The 18,438-nt window shown below is 47.1% G+C and overlaps 1 protein-coding gene across 1 annotated transcript in view; it reads left to right on the forward strand.

Moving 5' to 3' along the window:
• PTGFRN (prostaglandin F2 receptor inhibitor) overlaps positions 1–13,132 on the forward strand; it is a 106,025-nt gene extending 92,893 nt beyond the window's left edge. The window contains exons 8-9 of the mRNA XM_075909226.1: positions 1,336–1,641; positions 8,205–13,132. Of these exons, the coding sequence (XP_075765341.1) occupies positions 1,336–1,641; positions 8,205–8,371 (473 nt within the window). The 3' untranslated portion in view covers positions 8,372–13,132. The remainder of the gene's footprint in view (positions 1–1,335; positions 1,642–8,204) is intronic.
• Positions 13,133–18,438: the final 5,306 nt, after the last annotated feature.

Here is an 18,438-nt window from a genome sequence, read left to right on the forward strand (position 1 = left end):
CACTAGCAAACTTCTAGCATTCTACTCCTCAGCCCTTGTGCTTGAGTTTAATCATGTGGGAGATACAGATGTCTTGCCCAGCTACACGGCTTGCTTGGCAAAAACTCCGTTGTGAAATAAAATTTGAGATTTCAATTTAAGATTGTGGGGGAAAAGACAAAATAGAAAAATCTACAGTAACCCTGCTCCTCTCCCAACTATCCATAACCTTCCTATAGTTGTACCCCAACCCGACTTCATGACTCCCTTATCCTCCCAACAATTACTTGCACAATGTATCCTCTCTCCCTTAGTTGCTAAGCCTGTGTGTTGACCATATTTTAATCCAATTTCTCTTCAGCTGCTAAATGCACATATGCTACTCTGTATTAGAGCACCCCAGTCAGACTCTTCCGTCTGCCTGCCACTTCTGTCCCCAAGTAGACACCCTATCAGTACCCTTCCAATGGTCCAACTGACAGCCCTTCCCAGTTGCTAACAATCTCTTGCTGCCACCCCTGAAAAAAGCCCCACCCTCTCCACCAGTGTCCTAACACTTGACTCCTCTCTTTTTGCTACTCCTACTAGAGCAAGTGCCCAGGACTCCTGCCATCTCCATGTTGTAATTAGATAGCATTCTCAGGATAAATGCCAAATATTGATTCCAGCCTTTTTAGAGCTTCCTGCAGTAATAGTCTTCCTTGTGTGTGTGGTCAGTTCAGAAAAGAAGATAACTGTTTTGGAATTCATACAGTCATGATACCACCTGCATTGCAGTTCTTCTGTCAGGAGTGGGGAACCTTTTCTGGGTCAGGGGCCACTCACCCATGGAAAAAATCTGTCAGGGGCTTCACACAAGTGAAAAGAAAAAAAACCACACAAAACAAAAATGTGCCCCTCACTGATGTGGCCCCTGACTGAGGAGAGAGACACTCACCACATTCCCCTTGCCCACTAGAGGTGGGGGGGGGGGGCATCCTAGTAGATTTGTGTGTTCCAGTCCTGCGGTAGGGCAGCGGGGGCAGTGGAGCACCAGTGCAGGCTCCCCAATGCTGGGGGGAGGGCCCTGAGCCTCGGGGGCCAGATCCAGGCAAACCGAGGGCTGCATCTGGCCCCTAGGCCTGAGGTTCCCCACCCCTGTCTTATGCGATTTACTCAGTCTGTGCTGGAGTGGTGAGTGCGCAAAGAGCAGAGTGTACAAGGAAAAAAAATCAGTGCTGTATTTTCAGTCATTTGTGTATAATGCTCCTTTATGGTCAGAGACACTGCACTATGCCCCTTTGCTGACTAAGTGCCACTGTAAATATCCTTCAGAGCTCACTGTATTTGACAAATCCTGTTTGTCTTCCAACTCAGATGATTTGGCCTTTGACGTCTCCTGGTTTGCTGTGCACTCCTTTGCATTAGACAGACCCCCTGTCTTGCTAGCTTCATTGGATCGGCAAGGAATCGTATCCCAGGCCAGGAGGAACTGGAGCAGTGATGTCAGCCTAGAGAGGATTAGCCCCATGGAGTTCCGGCTGCGGGTGCATGGCTCTGAGGACCAGGACTTTGGCAACCATTACTGCTCAGTAACCCCTTGGGTACGCTCAGCCACCGGTGTTTGGCAGCGGGAACCAGAGATCAAATCCAAGCCCATATTCATATCTGTGAAAATGGATGGTAAGAATTTTAGAGATTTTTTTTCCATGTTGTGACTGGGGAATGTACTTGCTACACCCCTCTTGGAACCCTGAGGGACCAGCTGTTCCCCATTCTACACCTGCCACGCACATTGGAGGCCCTTGCATGATAACCTCCTCCTTTTTGCAGCAAATGGCTGCACAGGGCATATCATAGTCCATCTATATACTTGGGGATGGAAGGTATCAGTAATAGCAGTTACTATTACTGCTATTTACCCAATACTGATGATAAAACATGTGTAATCCCAAGTACTTAATGTGTGTTGATATAGAACTAGAAAACCTTGTAAGTGCTCTGCAACTGCCTCTAAATATGAAAAGTACCCAGTTCGCTTTATATTTTACATTTGCTGTTACATGTTACATTTTTAATTCCTGATCTTACAATGTGTTCAGGCCCAAATGTCTCCTGGTTGTAAAAGCGAAGCTTTGCTGTTTCCAAATCCATTGAGAAGCCAGATACTTTGCACATCTCTAGCCTGTTTTAATCAAGTCACTCAACATGCTTTACAGTGTAAACTAGCCCTGTTGCTGACCATGCATAGGAAATATTAGGCCATGTCTACACTACAAACTTTGGTTCCATCCAAGTAAAGACACCACAGTTAGTATGTGCCTTGAGCGTACATGGCTGCTTATGTTGGTGCTGTGCGCACAGCACCAGGAGAGCTTGTATTGATGCAAAATGTGGTGCCCCAGAGGTAGGTATCCCTGTGCACTATGCACTGCATTCTGGCACAGTGCCTTTAAGGGAATTTTCATGATTAACTGTGGGGCACACACGTGAGGAACCGGGCAAAAGATCTAGTTCCCCTCATTCGACTTTCTCATCCCATGATGTCATCTCTAGTGCATCAGTTTTGTGTCGTTTAAAAACAAATCTTACAAACCCACACAGCCCTTGTAAGTATTGGCCATCTTTGACAGAACCATGGAGCCTGCACAGCCGTGGACTAATGTCACAAATACAGAATGAACGATCCTCTGGTATTTGCAAAGCTGCAGGAAATACTGCAACGACGGAGGACAGGAAGACTTCTTTGAGGGCAGGTTACTAAGGGGCACGGCAAAAAAAAAAATCTCAGGGTTGCTGGGGGCATTCACAGAGCAGGTACATATGGTGGAGTGCTGCTTCTGAGCTTGAAAGCCAAGCTTTTGCTAGCGGGATCACAAGATTTGGGTCGATGAGCCAAGTTTGCTGAACTTTCAGATGGGACAGGCTATGTTCCTGCACCTGTGCACTGAGCTGGCGCCCACAATCCAGTGTCGGGACACCAGAATGAGAGCTGCATTGACAGTTGAGAAGTGAGTGGTGATAACACTATGGGGACTTGCAGTGCCAAGTTGCTGCCAATCTGTGGGAACTAATTTTGGGACTGGAAAATCCGCAGTGGGGAGGCCACTTTCATGCAAGTCTGTAGAACCATCAATTGTATCCTGGTTTGCAGGACGGTGTGACTCTGGGCAACGTGCAGAACACCATGGATGGATTTCCAGTTATGGGTTTGTGGACTTCAACATAAATATCCCAATTTTGGCTCCAGCCCTTCCTTCTTGGCACAAAGTACATGGACAGAAAGGGCTAACTTCTCTATAATTCATGCAAGCATTTGTGGATTTCTGGAGATGCTTCACTCGTATCCATTTGGGCTGGCTAGGGAACATTCATGATTCTTCTGTCTTTAAAAACACAGGATTATTCAGAAAGATGCAACAGGGACACTTTTTCCAGACAGGCAGATTGACCTTTCAGCATTGTCAAATGGTAATAGTGATTTCAGGGGACCCAGCCCACCCTTTGCTCCTCGGCTCTTGAAGGTGTATGCTGTCCACTTTGACAGGTCCAAAGAAAGATTGCCAGCTCAGCAGGTGCAGAGTGACAGTTAAATGAGCCTTTGGCAGATGGAAAGGATGTTGGCAGTGTTTACTCTCTAAATTGGAAAAAAAAATCTCTATGATTATAGCTGCCTGCTATCTCCTGCATAATACCTATGAAACGGGACGGGACGGGGGGGGGGGGGGGGGAGAATTGCTGCTGGGATGGAAGACTGAGAGAGAGCAGCTATTGGCTGACTCTGAACATCCAGGCACAAGCACCAGTGGAAGAGGTCAGTGTGGAGCTATGTAGCTGAGGGAAGCCTTGAAAGAGCATTTTAACCATCAGGCATAGCAGTGTGGTCATCTGTGCTCTGCCTGGCCCTGACCTTTTGGCTGCTGTCAGGAATTGTGTGGCGCTTGGTATACCTTTGTATTAATCTTATTCTGAACTGATGAATTATGTGATATAAATTATACTTCTATAATTATTACATTGGGTGTTTCACACAACTTATTAAATCTGTGACTCTGGTATATGCTTTGAGTGCCACTAGACAGTACTGCAGAACGTGATGAAGTAACAAAGATTAATTATACTGCCAAGAAATAAAAATGTGTTGTATACCCAAAACATGGCCAAACAATAACGTGAAATTATAAAATAAAACTAACAAAGAGAACTTTGAAATTAGAATGGTGGAAACATTCATGTCCATGCCTGGCAATCAATGCTGGCTTTCACACAGAGGTCAGTGTATGTGAAACTGTGGTTTTCCTTATTGTCCCCTGTTGCGGAGGGGTAGGGATGTAGCTACTGATGCAAGATGGAATTTTGGAAGCTGCTGAAATGAAGGTCTCCACTGTGTGTAAAGAAAAGTGAGCCCATGATCGTTGGATCTGTAGGCTAACAAGAGTCTGCAGCATTTGTTTGCTAGCTGAGAATTTCCAGTATGTCCCAGTGAAAATCTTTTCTTTTCCTGCTGGGACTCCTGTGTCTTTCTCCTGCCTACTCGTTCCTTCTCCAAGCTGTTTTCAATATTCACCCTCCAGGCCCTCTGTTCGTGGTCTGCTGCACCACTAACTTTCATGATCTCTGAATGTGTCCTCCTTAGTCCTCTTCTTTCTCTCTTCCTCATCAGGGCTGGTGTGGAGGGGGAACCCAGTAAACGTCTCAGCTACAGATAAAACAGTGATATCACATTGTACAGCCACAACGAAAAGGAAAAGATCTCAGAATTCCCCTCCCTTATTCTCTGGAACACCTCTGGAGAGCACTGCTCTCCAGAAGCAGCCAGGTTGACTGTGGACCACTAAGGGGGAAGGTGTGGGAATCAGAGTACAGGGCAATGGCACTGAGTAATGGCACTAACTCCCCCAGGTGGCAGTGATTATAGTGGATACCTTGCTCTTGAGGATCACAGAGGCCCAGAAAATGCATCAGCTAGCTAGTATCCTGAAGTCCTGGAGACCCATATTCCGTTAGCCTGATTACTGCAATGGTGCCTGCCAAAGTCATCATGGAGTGACAGGGGAGAGTGTCCTACCATGGACAAAATAAGGCAGACGCCTCAAAAACCATAGGGAGAAGATTCAAGAGTTACCCCTTGGAAGTTTCATCAAGCTCTCTCAGGAAGATAAAAAATGTCCCTGTGTACTACACAAACTACTTTTCACCATGCATGCCCCCCACTGCCTCATTCTACAGGAGACGGAAAAGCACATAACACTGCATCTGTGTGTTGTACCTTGTCGGGGGGCTCGCCCCTGTCGTACTGCTGTTGCCAGGTCCGCAGCCACCTCCTCTGTCTCTGGGGCCCTCTCTGCCCTGGTCTACCAACCCCCTTTGCCAGCCCCTCTGCCCAGGGGCGGGGTCGCGTGCCCACGTTCTCCACCATGTGTCGGGGGGCTCGCCCCTGTCTCGGGGTTGCCACCCCCATCCGGGGCCTAACTCGGCCCGTCTGGGTCTAGCCCTCAAAGTACACTGCCCCCCTCTTAGGGGAAATACGGCCCAGTGGCCTAGTCCTCAGTTCAGGGTTTGTTACCCTGCTCCCCACTTGCCAGGGTCTCAGGCCGCAGGGGTAGGGGGGTCCGGGCCCTCCCTCTCCACCGGACCCCGACCCAGGGCCCTAGTAGTTTCGGGTGGTTCCCACCACTGGCTCGGCGGGGGCTCCTCCCCGCAACGCCCCGAGCCCTCAGGGGCTTCTACAGCTCCCTGCCCTGGGTCGCTTCCTACCCCCTGCTCGCAGCCTGCCGCGGTCCCACCTGTCGGCGTCGGTCGACGGGCTGTAGTGGTCCTCCCCCTGGCAGCTGCAGAGTTGGCGGAGTCCGGTCCGGCACTCGGGTCGCGGGTGGTCGGTCGGCGGCTCCGGCGTTGGGGCCGAGCCCGGCGGAGGTCCCGGCAGCAGCACGCTCGGCTCCCTCGGCGACTCCCTCTCTGGCCAGTGGTCGCTAGCTCCTGCTCGGGCTGCAGTCTGCCCTTTCTGAGCAGGCCAGCAGCCTTTTGTACCTCTGCTCCCTTTGGAGCATGCCCAGTAGGGCTGTGTGGGTGGGGCCTTCTCCGCCCCTGGCCCCAGGTGGTTTCCCTGGGCTTGAGTGCGGGGCGGGGCCACCCCGTCACATACCTCTTCCTCTTCTTGTTCAAGTAGAACAGTGAAAGGGAGACACCTGTGTCCTGCTATCTTGGGTTTGGGCCAGGTGCCATCTCCGCGTTGAAACACGTGAAAGGAGAATGTGTGCACTACTTTACCCTCAGGTTCCTTCTATTGGATCAGCCTCATTTGTGCTTGGCTGGTGGGACTGGCCAGCTGATGGTGGCATCTCCAAGATCCTGGTTCGTGGCACAGCAGAGCCTCCTGCTTCATCTCCCTCCTCCCCACTGTTCACAGCCAGGGTCTCTGTCTGGGTATTCATGGTGATCTGCAGGATGTGTGTGGAGACTTGGCTAAACATGGCCTGCAGCTCATTGTAAAAGCGGAATATCTGCTGCCTGGTCACATTATATACCTACTACAGTTCCATTGCTTCCGTGCGGCACCGCTACTGATCCGTCATACTCCTTCATCTGCATCCCCTGTGCAGTCTTTTCATAGATGTCCACATTTCTATGAGTGGTCCAAAGCTGTGTCTGTACAGCCTCTTTTCTCCACAGGCCCAGAAGATCCAGTGTCTCCTGTTTACTCCAAGAAGGCGCATGTCTAGAACTGGAATAGTTGGCTGGGCATCTGGGTACAGCAGTGGAGACCTGCTAGGTGTGCTTGGCCAAGCTGAATAATCAAGAAAAGGCATTACAAAAGTGTGTATGGGTTTTACAGGAAAAGGGCTGGCATCTGCTGTTGAGGCAGTAGAGTTCACAGCTGTGACCAGAGCAGCCACTGTCTGGCATTGTGGGATAGCTACTGGAGGACTGTTAGGTTTGACAGGGCACAGTGTCTATGCTGTCACTGACTACAGTATGTAACCTTTCAGAGAGGTGCCATTGCTGTCAACAAAGAACTAAGTTGCCTTAACTTTATGTTGTACACCAGGCCTTAGCCACATTTTTCAGATGGGTACCTGAGGCACGATGAACTATCATGCAATTCATATCAAAATCAATAACAGAACCCAGGAATCTGACTCAAATCCCCTGCTGTCAATACAAGGTATTCTGCTCCCTGTGCTCATGGCTCTTGACCTATGTTTCAGCCCTTTCTGGAAGTTGCACACAGCTCTTGAGTCAGCTAACCTGTGAGAAACTAATTTTGGTAACTGCTGCATGTACTTTAACATGAGGTGCTTACATCCAGCATATAGTTAAACTGTAGTGAGTGATAGTCTAAGAAGCATTGCATGCAAAGCACTTACCAAAGTGGCTTCCTTCCCAGAATCTGAAGAAACGTCTGTGAGCCCCAAAGAACATGAAAAGAAGCATAAGTCTTTATTCTGCCCTCCATGCAGATAGTTACCCAGGGGACAAATTGTCCTTTTCAAATGCCCCACATGGTGGAGCTAATTCTACAATTCATATTGCTTGGCCATACCAACCGTAGAACGAGCTTCAATTGAGTCAGAATCTGCATGAGCTTCCTGGAGCAGTGTGCCTCTTGGGTTGATTTATATAATTCACTGAAAATTCTCATTCCAAGCCATCCATTTCACTAAACGGCAGGGCATTCAGAACTTCTGAAAAGCCAGTTACCTCTTTGAGCACCTGAATATGGACTTAACTGGAAACTACTGGGTGGCTAGCGTGAAATTGCTTCTTAAGCAGCTCTAAATCTATGTACACAGTCCTTCAAAAAGTCAGAACCCTTGCTTTGTCACTTGGAAGCTTTATTTAAAAAATGGGTTTCCATCCGGCTTTGTTTAAATGTTTGGTGGATGAATTTGGTTCGAACAAGCATCCAAAATGTTGATGCTGCTCAGAACTAGCTTAACCTTTGGAATCTGTCCTATTGGAGCTGTTAATCTCACAGTGAGATAAGACATGCCTTTATGAGATTTTGCATCCTGCTCTTTCTGTTTCATTTTGGATGTGAGAATTATGGAGGCAAAACAGAGGAGGAGGTGAGAGCTTTCAGAACCTTCATAATGAGGAGGGGGAACTAGACTTGCTTTTTGAATGGTTTCATCTGTCCCTGGCTGACGTGCATTTTACCTTTCTTAGGCAAAGCAATCATGTTTGGCATTTGTACACTGTATTTAATCATTTTTATTTTTATTTTTTCCCTCCTCCCTTTCTAGTGCTGAATGCTTTGAAGTACCCACTGTTGATAGGCATTGGTCTAGCCACCATCATCGGACTCTTATCCTGCCTCATTGGCTACTGCAGTTCCCAATGGTGTTGCAAAAAGGAAGTTCAAGAAACCCGACGGGAGCGACGCCGGCTAATGTCTATGGAGATGGACTGAGTGTGGGAATGACATTATGCACGTTTCGGGACAGATTGGGGGAGATGGCCTGAGGCTGAGGTGTGTGACACACAAACACCCAATGGACAGTATCTCTTTCTCTGATCTAAGCCAGGACCTAAAGCTTCTCCTATCCACATGCTAAGTTCTGAGAGCACAGGCCGTGTGTACCAGCACAGAGCTCTTCTTCCAGGGACATTTACTGTGGGGATATTTTCTTCTGACACGCAAACTGTTCAGCAGCCTTCAGACAAGATTCACTGTTTAAATCCTTTTGTCTTGTTTTTAGGATCTCTCTTTGTGTGTTAACGTTGTTGGGAGGGGTGTGTATTGTGATGGGCTGAGCTTGGAAGAAATATTTTGCCTTTTATACAATTAGCTGACCTGTTCCTAGAATTTTGTTCACATGTCCAGTGCTGGGAAGGAAGCTAGTACTTGTCCGGTGAGAGTGCTGTAGTCAAGAGCAGGTTTTTGGTTGTCAAGGTGCCCTCTCTTCCCCGATTTTCAGGGGGGTTGCCTTTCTCAGCAGAGTTACACGTATATTGATGTGTCTGCTTGAGAGAATTTTTTTAATCATTTTCTTTTTTATAAAAAAAAAAAAACCAAACCTTTTAAGTTGGTATTTTGTTCTAGTGAAAAGGGTGAGCTTGGCAGCCCTAGAGACTGAATGCTCAGACCAAGTACTTCATAGTGCAGGCCTTCCTTCCCACCACAACCCCTCCCACCCTGCCTCAACTCTGACCCACAGGAAGCACTGCTCTCCTTGAGTGGTGAGTTCCATCTCCATGGCCTCTCTGCTGAGACTGCCAGCAAAGCATTAGTTCACAGTCATGGGCTTTAGGAAGAAGGTGGAGATTTTTTCAGGTGTGTGGAGGTATGTGGCCAATGGGTGTTTGGCTGGAAAGGATGTAGGAAACAGCTGTTACTTATACACAGCAAGTTCTAAAGTCATTTCCATTTTGTTTCCTTCCTAACATAAATCTCTGCAATATCCAGTTTGGCTGCAGAGAGTCTGTTATTGACAGTAGCCAAATGGTGACTCAGCACGGGTACGAAATCAGGCCATCGTGGGGGAGGGAGTTTGTATTTTACAAACCTCTGTCTTTTTGTACATTCAGTGATCCCTGTCTTTCAATGGGTTCTCTCCATTGCTGGCCACTGCATGGGGGTGGATCTCTCCGGGGGGCTGTTGAGGCATATTCATAGGTGCTATAGTATGAAAGCCCAGCCCAGGTCTTCCACGTTCCCCTGGCATGGCTCCTAAGGAGCTGCTCTCAGCTATCCGGGCAGCTCTGTTCTCCTAGCACAGCTGGTGTTTTTAAGCAATAAAAGTCAAACGTGTACAAAAGAAATATTCTGATACCATATCCAGGGTTTGGCTAATATCAACAAAGATGGGAAATTGAATAATGGCCAGTGCTCCATCCTGCTCCATTATGCTTTAGGAAAAAAGAACCAGTGATAGATTAAACCCTCTGTAAAAGTTAGAGGCCCTGCTGTACTGTTAACCATCTAGGCTTTCAGTATTTTCTAGGTAATCTCTCTGACTAGTAGCTCTGTCCTTGTTATTAACATGACTTCATTTCACAACTGTCCCAGTGAAGTCTTTGACTTGGTTTTATTGTAATCACTGCAAACTGCATTGATTGAAGATGTTCACATTCATTTACCTTTGTCTTGATTTTTTCCCCCAGTATTGGCACAAGATGTTTTCCCTAAGAGGGACTGCGGCTAAGATTTTTTCACCTGTGACTGTTTATTTTGGGTGGGTGTGTTTCAGAAACAGCCCAACTTTACAAAGAGTGAGTGTGCAGCACTTTTTTTTTTTTAATTTGGCCCCCTTATGGTGTCTGACATGGTCATCCAGAAATGGAGGCCCTAAAATCACAGGTCACCACTGGGAAATCTTGGCCTGAATCTTCTCAGAAGCCTTCCCAATAGATAGCTTTTTTTTTTTTTTTTTTTTTTTTTTTTGCAACTACGCAACATGCTTCAGTGCCCTTGCTGAATCTGAAGGCAGGTGCAGTGAGAAGCTGTCTGGGGAGGGATGCACAGCCATCAAGGCACATGAATTCCCTGTGTGTACATTGTACGAACTTGCCTTTATGCTCTTCAGAAAGAAGAAAGCCCAGGAGCCAATTTGCTAAAGCAGGATCCCTTCCTCTTCTGGAACCACCACAGAATGTATGTTCTCTCCTGCTCTGCTTTACCGCTGAGGCATTGCTTGCTGGGCATGTGAAGCACCGAGTTTGCATTGATGCTCTTTCCCATACACAGCTGAATAACTCATCTTTCCTGCTTTAATATTTGCTTTCCTCACATCTTTGCCATTTCTTTTAATATCCCTAGCATGTGTGTCTGCTGGGGGGGGGGGGGCTGGGGGGGAGATCAGTTAGTTAAAGCACAAGTCACTCGCTCTCCTTTCAGGTTTAACCCTCATCTCCGTTGCTGTCAGTTATGTTTGGGGGAAACGGAATTGGCTTGGAATGCAGTAATATGGAATCAACAAGCAGGGAATGGCAGCTTCTCTGAAGCATACGCTTCATATTGGCATTTTCTCCCTGCAGAAAGAAACTCAGGGTTATTTTGACTGGGGGGTTAGGAGGATTTGCTTGCCTGTTAGTGAGGGGGGTCTCCATGTCCTTAGCTATCATCAACCTCTTTCTTCAAGTAGTGTCACTGTGGGTGCTCCATTGTGTGTGTTTGTGAGACTCTCATGAGCCATGTTCAATCCGGTATTGAGATCCTTTTGCCCCGCAACCAATCTGTATCAGGCTACACAAATGAACCAGCCCCTCCATTCTTTCTGAGCTGCATTGGCACCATGGTGTTAGCATATCCGCCTCTTTCCTAACTCATCGGTTACAGAGTTTCTCTCTAGTTGGCTGGTTTTGGTTTTAGTAGTAGTTAGATAAGTATTTTAATTTTTAAAAAAAGAATGTTTTTCATTATAGAGGATGGAGTCCAATCTTAGGACTTTTCTGTTTGCTCACCCCACACTTGTGAGAGTCATGAAAAACCTGGGGATCCTCTTCCCGCAGGTCTTGTGTGGGGCCTGAACTTAGTTCCCAAAAGCCTCCCACAGCTCCCTTTTGAACCAAGGGTGAGCTGCTCCTGATTGAATTTATTGAGGAAAAAGAGCCTTCCTAGTAGCTACCATTACCTCAGCTTGCAGAGTCAGAGTTATTGGGGCCTTAATAGCAGATGCCTGCCCCTCGCCCCTCCCCCCCATAATGTTCCACAAGGATAAGGTGTCCTTATGGCCACATCTCAGGTTTCTGCCTAAAATAACCTGTGAATTTCACCTGAATTCCACCTGAATCAGAGCATACACCTATCAGGGTTTTTTTTTCCAAGCCATATACTTCCAATGGGGGAATGTTCTCCATGCTCTGGATGTCAGGAGGGCACTATCCTTCTGTCTGAACAGAACTACGCCATTTTGCAAATCTAATAGGCTGTTTTTAACCTGTCTGCATCTGAAATAGAGTGCTGCCAATTTCTACCTGGAGATGCTCTCTAAATCTATTTCTGCGGGTTGACATTCCACTGCCATCGGCATGTTGCTGCATTTGACTAAATTGCTATCTACATCTCTGGCTCTCCTTAACAATGTTCCCTTTTCAGAAATCTACAGAGCTGCCACATGGTCTTCAGTTATATAGCTTCTCTAGGCACAGATGCAGCTATTTGCAGTGCAGTTCTGTCTTCAGTGATGGATTCCAATTCTAAGCTCCCTGTGCTAGGGAGGGGATACTGCTCAGGAGTGACCAAAAGCGGAGAACCCCTATGGAGACTACTCAAAGACAAGATTACTCACCCTGTGGTAGTAACTTTGCTTCTTTGAGATGTGTGTCCCTATGAGTGCTCCTCTACCACCCTCCTTCCCTTCTGTGTCAATTTCCTCTGAGATTCAGTAGCGCAGAAGACACTGATGGGGCAGTTCATCCGTGTAGCCTGATACAGCCTCAGCGCAGGGCTGAACGGACACTGCTCATGTAAATCTCCATATGGGGCACACCTCAGTGAAGGATCCATAGAGACTTAAACCCTGAAGAACTACAGGTACTGCACAAGGTGAGCAACCTCTTCCATCATAGATCATAACACATCTCCTTGCTGTTCCTAGTAAAAGGAGTTGGCCACTAGATTGCATGGCTGCTAGGCCTATGGGAGGTGGTGCTCCATCCCCTTTAACCCCTGTTGTTGCTGTATTTTTGAAGGCTGCAATCCTTGGGACAGTAGTTTCCCAGCAGGCTTCCTTCCAAGTGTGCCAATTTTGTATTCTCCTCTCTTTTTATATAATAGGAATCTCCTCCCTAGCTAGAAAAATTGTGTCTCTTAGTCACTTTTTTGTCATGATTTTTTTTTTAACTCCGTGTAACAACTTGTGTGTGTTAGGAGTGGTCGGTAGCAGAGGGTGTTAAGGATTAAGCCACATGGGGCTTGGATGACTTCAGTACCATCGAAGCTGCACCTCCTGGGATTGAAACCAGTAGCCAAGTATGCTAAGGGCTCCGGCCAATCTTACTCTGTTCCCTTTGCCACATGTTTTTTACTCAGTTACAGTAAGGAAATTCTGCTGGGCTCTGAACCAGGCATTGCTTGAAAATCACTTAATGAAATGGACAGGAATTTGTAGAAGGTATGAAATAAGGTGTTTGGCACAATTCTGGAATGCAGGAATGGAGTGGTTCTAATGATGCTATGTCATGTTTCTTTTTATGTTAAAAAAATAAAGAGCGAATCTTTTGATAACCATTCTGTGGTCAGAATGTTCAAACCGCCGGTGGCTCTTCCTATCTACTTTGTTCTCACAGCTCCTCTCAGACATCAGATTTGAGCTTTGAAACCTTCTGTTTCTCCCCTCCCCTACCAAGTTAGTAGGTGTTATCCCCATTTTATGGAAAGGTTTGGATGACTTGGTGTGTCATACAGTCAGAGGTAAGTCAAAAATGAGGAGTCTCAAATTTGGTTTCCTGCTCTACCCATAAGAACAGAAGAACGGCCAGACTGGGTCAGACCACAGATCCATCTAGCCCAGGATCCTGTCTTCCCACAATGGCCAATGCCAGATGCTCCAGAGGGAAGGAACAGAACAGGGAATCATCAAGCAATCCCTCTCCTGTCACCCGTTCTCAGCCACTGACAGAGGCTAGGGACACTATTCCTACCCATCCTGGCTAATAGCTGTTGATGGACCTAGCCTCCATGAATTTATCTAGCTCTTTCCATTGTACAACAGGCCTTCTCGATAGCAGCAACTTTCTCATCCTGTCCATGTGGAAACAGATTCCTTGTTGTACAAGGGCCATGAGTTAATGCCTGTTGTATAGGATAAAACACATGCATCAGTCCTGGCAGGCTCTCCTGACTCTTCCAAACAGTCATCAGGAGAATCAGTGATACTGTTGTTGAAAATCTGTTTTTCTCCTCTACGTGCCAATGTCTGACTTTTTTTTTTTTTTCCCTCCTGTCACGGTAACATCAACAACTCCTACAGCACTGCAAAGAGGACACCACTCTGCTCTGCTACAGTAAGGATGGCAATTTGTCTTTCTGTAGGTATGTAAGTCTACTCATGCAGAAGCAGCTGGGAAGCCCTGTGCCCATTCTTTGGCAAGGCCAGCTTTCAGGTCACTCACGCTATCCTGCTGGACAGCAGTACCCAAGCCACCCCACGGCGGCACATAGTGCTGCTGAGTGATTAATTGTGTGGCAGCTCCCACACAAAGCATAGGCCTTGGTTTATTTTCCTCCCTAGCTCCGGTTTGGCAGACAGGACTGTGAAAGAAAAGATCTGACCTTCAGTGTGGAGTTTTCAGTTGTACAATTTCCCAGATTACAAGTTGTAAGCTCTTTGGGGCAGAGACTCTCTGAAATAAGTGTTGGTAGTGTCTTAGCTGAGATGGTTGTGCTGTCCCTCTGAGTGCTCCTCTACCCACCCTCCTTCCCTTCTGTGTCCCTTTCCTCTGCTGCTTTGAGAGCCTTAGGTGCTACCCTGACACACAAAGTAAGATACCTGGGAATGGGGTGGTGGCCCATCAGCATTTAGCCTGTGCTGCTGCTGTGCTGGCAGAATGCCTACTAGGCTTGTGTTTTCCCCAGAAGTTGCCTTGCACCACATGTTACTTACTGAAATCACTGCCACTTGTAGAACCTGAGAGAAGTGCTAGTGTTGCTACCCTGTCTCCGGCTCTCTTTACCACCACACCATTTTACTGTCTGCGAATGGTGTTGGTTGTCAGGGTGCTGAACAGATTTAGTCAGTGTAAATGAAAATATCTACTCGCTGAATAGACCCTCCAGGGAACTTCTCTATAGGCATTAAGCTGCCTAGTGTGACGAAGGCAACTTCAAAGAGATTTTCTTCACAATACCTGAATACAGAACTGCTTCTGCAACCTCAGACTGAAACACCCACATCTCTATCACTGTAGAAGAGCAGGAAGCTGCTTTGGCTACCCCACAAAGTGCAGTCACGGGTAGCTGACACCATTTGTCTTGTTCTCTGCTGCCCATTACAACATGCTCGGCATTGTTCTCTAACTCCATTGTTGGCAGCTGTGTTCAGACAAGGTGAAATTCCATATCCTAGAGCAGCCTGGAGCTTAATTTATCACTCTGATGAATGATGCACAGTAGAGAAGAGTCCCTGGTCGAGCTGAGGCATGGGAATGGGAGAGGTGGCGTCTCCATCTCTAGCTTGGATTCACTGTGCAGAGTTGAGGCCTGACCTTGCAATTTTGAAGAGATGGTTCCCATGGTCTTAAACAGAGTTTGCTGCCTGTGTGGGAACTGTGGGGTTGAGCCCATGGCATCTCAGGTGACCTGCCGTGATACAACTAGTAGTCTGGCAAGAATTGTCAGTGACACTGGAGTCAAGCTGCACCTTTTAATCTGAGGATGAAATTGATGTACAGCCCATGGCTTATAAGGTAAATACAAAAAGTATTGAAGTGCTTGGGTCTTGCTTTGGGCAACCCTGTAGCTGGGATGCCAATGCTTTTAGCTCTGTTTTGCAGGGAGGACTGGATTAGGATATAGTCTGTTGGTTATGGGTAATTGGTCATTAGATTCCCAAATCCCATTGGAATTCAAATGGAATTTGGGCACCTCATTCCCTTTTGGAGGTACAGAAATGTAGTATTTCCTCCTGTGGTTTAAGCAACACCACCCCCTTTCATTGCTGGAAATATAAGCATTCTTGTGTTTCTCCTATTCTGTCCAAGGACTAGAAGAGACACATCCTTGCTCCTCCACTGCAAACTTTGCAAAAACAAGCTAATAATGTGCTTTATTTTGTTCACTGTGGGTTTTGTATGTTTTCAGTTGTCCATGTCTTAGACTGGCCTACAAACATGGTGCAGTGATTTACTGGATTTAAAAAAAAATGTAAAACTCCCAGTGGGACTTTACCCTAAGTATCTAGTTCCTATTTCTTTCATTTTGCTGTGTGCTTGCATTTCACTTTTTGCCACATCTGCTCAGGAGTGTGGTGTCTGGCCCATTGCTTAGTCACTTCTACTAGGCCTATACCAGATATCCAATTCCTTTGCTCCTCCTCTCTGGAAATGGTATTTGAATTGCAGCCACATAAGCCAGATGGGGATTAAGGGTGCAAATATAATTCTCCTAACATTAAAACTCTTTCCATCTTTTGTCTCCAAATGCTTTTTCTGTCTTCACTTGCCTTTTTCAGTGCCCGCTCCCCCTTTCCCACCATCTCTCCTAGGCTCCATCCCCCTCTCTCTTCCCCTGAAGTGTCTCTTAACCTTCCTGCCCTGTGTCTGTAGTTCTCTCACTTACTTGTTCTCTTTCTTCCTCCTTGCCTCCCCCAAAGCACATAGAGGGTGTGTCTAGATTACAGTGATTTTTCGAAAAAAGTGGCTTCTTTTTGAAAAATCTTTACTTACGTCTAGACTGCAGCTGCGTTCTTTCAAAAGTAAATCAAAAGAACGTGGCAGGTTTTTTTGACCGCGGAAAGCCTCATTTTACGCTATGTAATGCAAACTGCTTTTTCAAAAGAGAGCATTCAGATTGCCTGGGTGCTTTTTTGAAAGTACTGGTTGTAGTTTAGATGGTCTTTTTCGAAAGAGGCTTTTTTGAAAGATACTTTCGAAAAAGCCTCTTTTGAAAGAGGCTTGCAGTTTAGACATAGCCAGAGTATGTCCATCTGCCTGCAAGTGAGCGCTGCATTGTCTGACCTTGAATAGCTTGCTGCTAGGCAGTCCACGCTAGCCGGTGGGAAATCTCCCACCCATGCATTAGCTTTGGTGGAGCTGTGCTGGTGGTAGTAATGGCAGGAAACTACTTTAGGCAAGACCTGGGGAGTCTTTCGCCATTAGTTATCATCCAACTCTGCTCTGAGCAGGTTCAGATGACGTGATGCTACTCTCTTGCTGGAGCTGAGCTCAGTGCAGTGCAATGATGGGAGATTTCCAAAAAAGGCTTTGGCTAGGCTCAGTACAACAGGGCAACTTGTGGCCCTTTGGGGTTCTATGTGTGGCCTGCAAGACCTTTTGTTTACCGTTGCCCAAGCGCAGGGTTGCCTGATTCTACTGGGTTCCATCCACATAGGTTTTTTCCTACCAGTATTAATAAAGTCATCATCATGGCCTCCATACGTCTTGAAAGACGGTGGGATGCAGCATTAAACGGGTCGCTTTTTGCAATGTTTTGTGTGGCTCAATAAACCAATACGAAAAAGGCATGTTCGGCTGCAGTAGGTACAGCTCCATGTATCTAATGACAAGTTGCTAGTTATGGTTGAACCTAAGTAGCAGAACTTCAGAACCACTTCCAGAGGGTTGTTATTTAGCATTGTAGAAGCAAAGACTTTACTTAGTTTACGCGGCTAAACACAGTTTTATTGGCCAATAAAAGCAAAGTGAGCCAAATGTGGTCCCAGCAAAGCCGGGGCCAGAGAGGCTGGCTAATACAATTAATTCTAGTATTTTTATACTCTTAACCAAACAGTTTGATGTTAGGGCATCCAATTACAGAAATAATTAATTAAACTAGGAAAAACAAAGCCTTATTAACAAGATGGCGGACAGGTACGAGGGACTACCTCTTCTGTTTAAACCAGCCCAATTAACACATTTTAATAGCATATATGTTTTGGCCTGGCACATGGGGTGATAGAAAGTTTACTTTGGTTTACGTGCAAAGGCTAAAAGCTGAAATGGTTTCTGTTATACAAGATGGCTTCTAGCTAAACATAAAATGGTTTCTGCAGCTTCTACAGCATAATACATGGTGGAGTCATGTTACCTTGTGCAAGAACCACAGTTTTCATCTTTTTTTTCCTCTTCATTCTTTTCTTGTTCTGGTTTTCTGCTAAAGCCGTGGTCCCCAACCCAGTGCCCGCGGGCGCCATGGCGCCCGCCGGGATCTTTACATGCGCCCGCAGAGCAATCTGGGCTGGCCCTGCCCCTGGGCGTGCGGCAGGTGCCATCCCCGGACACATGGCCGGTCCCGGCCCCGGGTGCGCCGCATGTGCCCTGGCCCCAGCACCGGCCCTGGCCTTGGCCCCGCCCCCGGGCGCGCGGCGCTTACGGGGGGGGCGCACTGGCCCCGGGCGCGTGGCTATGGGAGGGGCCCCGCCCCCGGGCATGCGGCTGGGGGGGCCCCGCCCCCGGGCGGGCGAGTGTCCCCGCCCCCTGGCGCCCGGCGGGTGAACGGCCACGCCCCCTGGCGCCTGACAACCTGAAAAGGTTGGGGACCACTGTGCTAAAGTCTTGTCATATTGCTTTTGTCCTTGGTGGAAGTGTTGATGCCAGGTATTTCCAACTATCAATGTCTATCTGAAACTTTACCAAAGCAGCTTTGCAGTAGTCCTTGGAATGGAGTTTAAGGCATCCTTTTGGTCTTGTTCCCTCTGCCAGTTCTCTGTACAAAATGTTCTTTGGGATGCGGTTATCGTCCATTCGCTTCACGTGACCCAGCCACCGTAGCCTTCTGTTATGCAGACTGGCTCCCATGCATGACATTCCAGCTCTTTCTAATACTTTCTCATTCGGGACTTTATCTTGCCATTTGATCAAAATTTTGCATAAGCAACG

The sequence above is a fragment of the Pelodiscus sinensis genome, chromosome 1 (genome assembly GCF_049634645.1).
Source record: "Pelodiscus sinensis isolate JC-2024 chromosome 1, ASM4963464v1, whole genome shotgun sequence".
Taxonomy (NCBI): Eukaryota; Metazoa; Chordata; order Testudines; family Trionychidae; genus Pelodiscus; species Pelodiscus sinensis.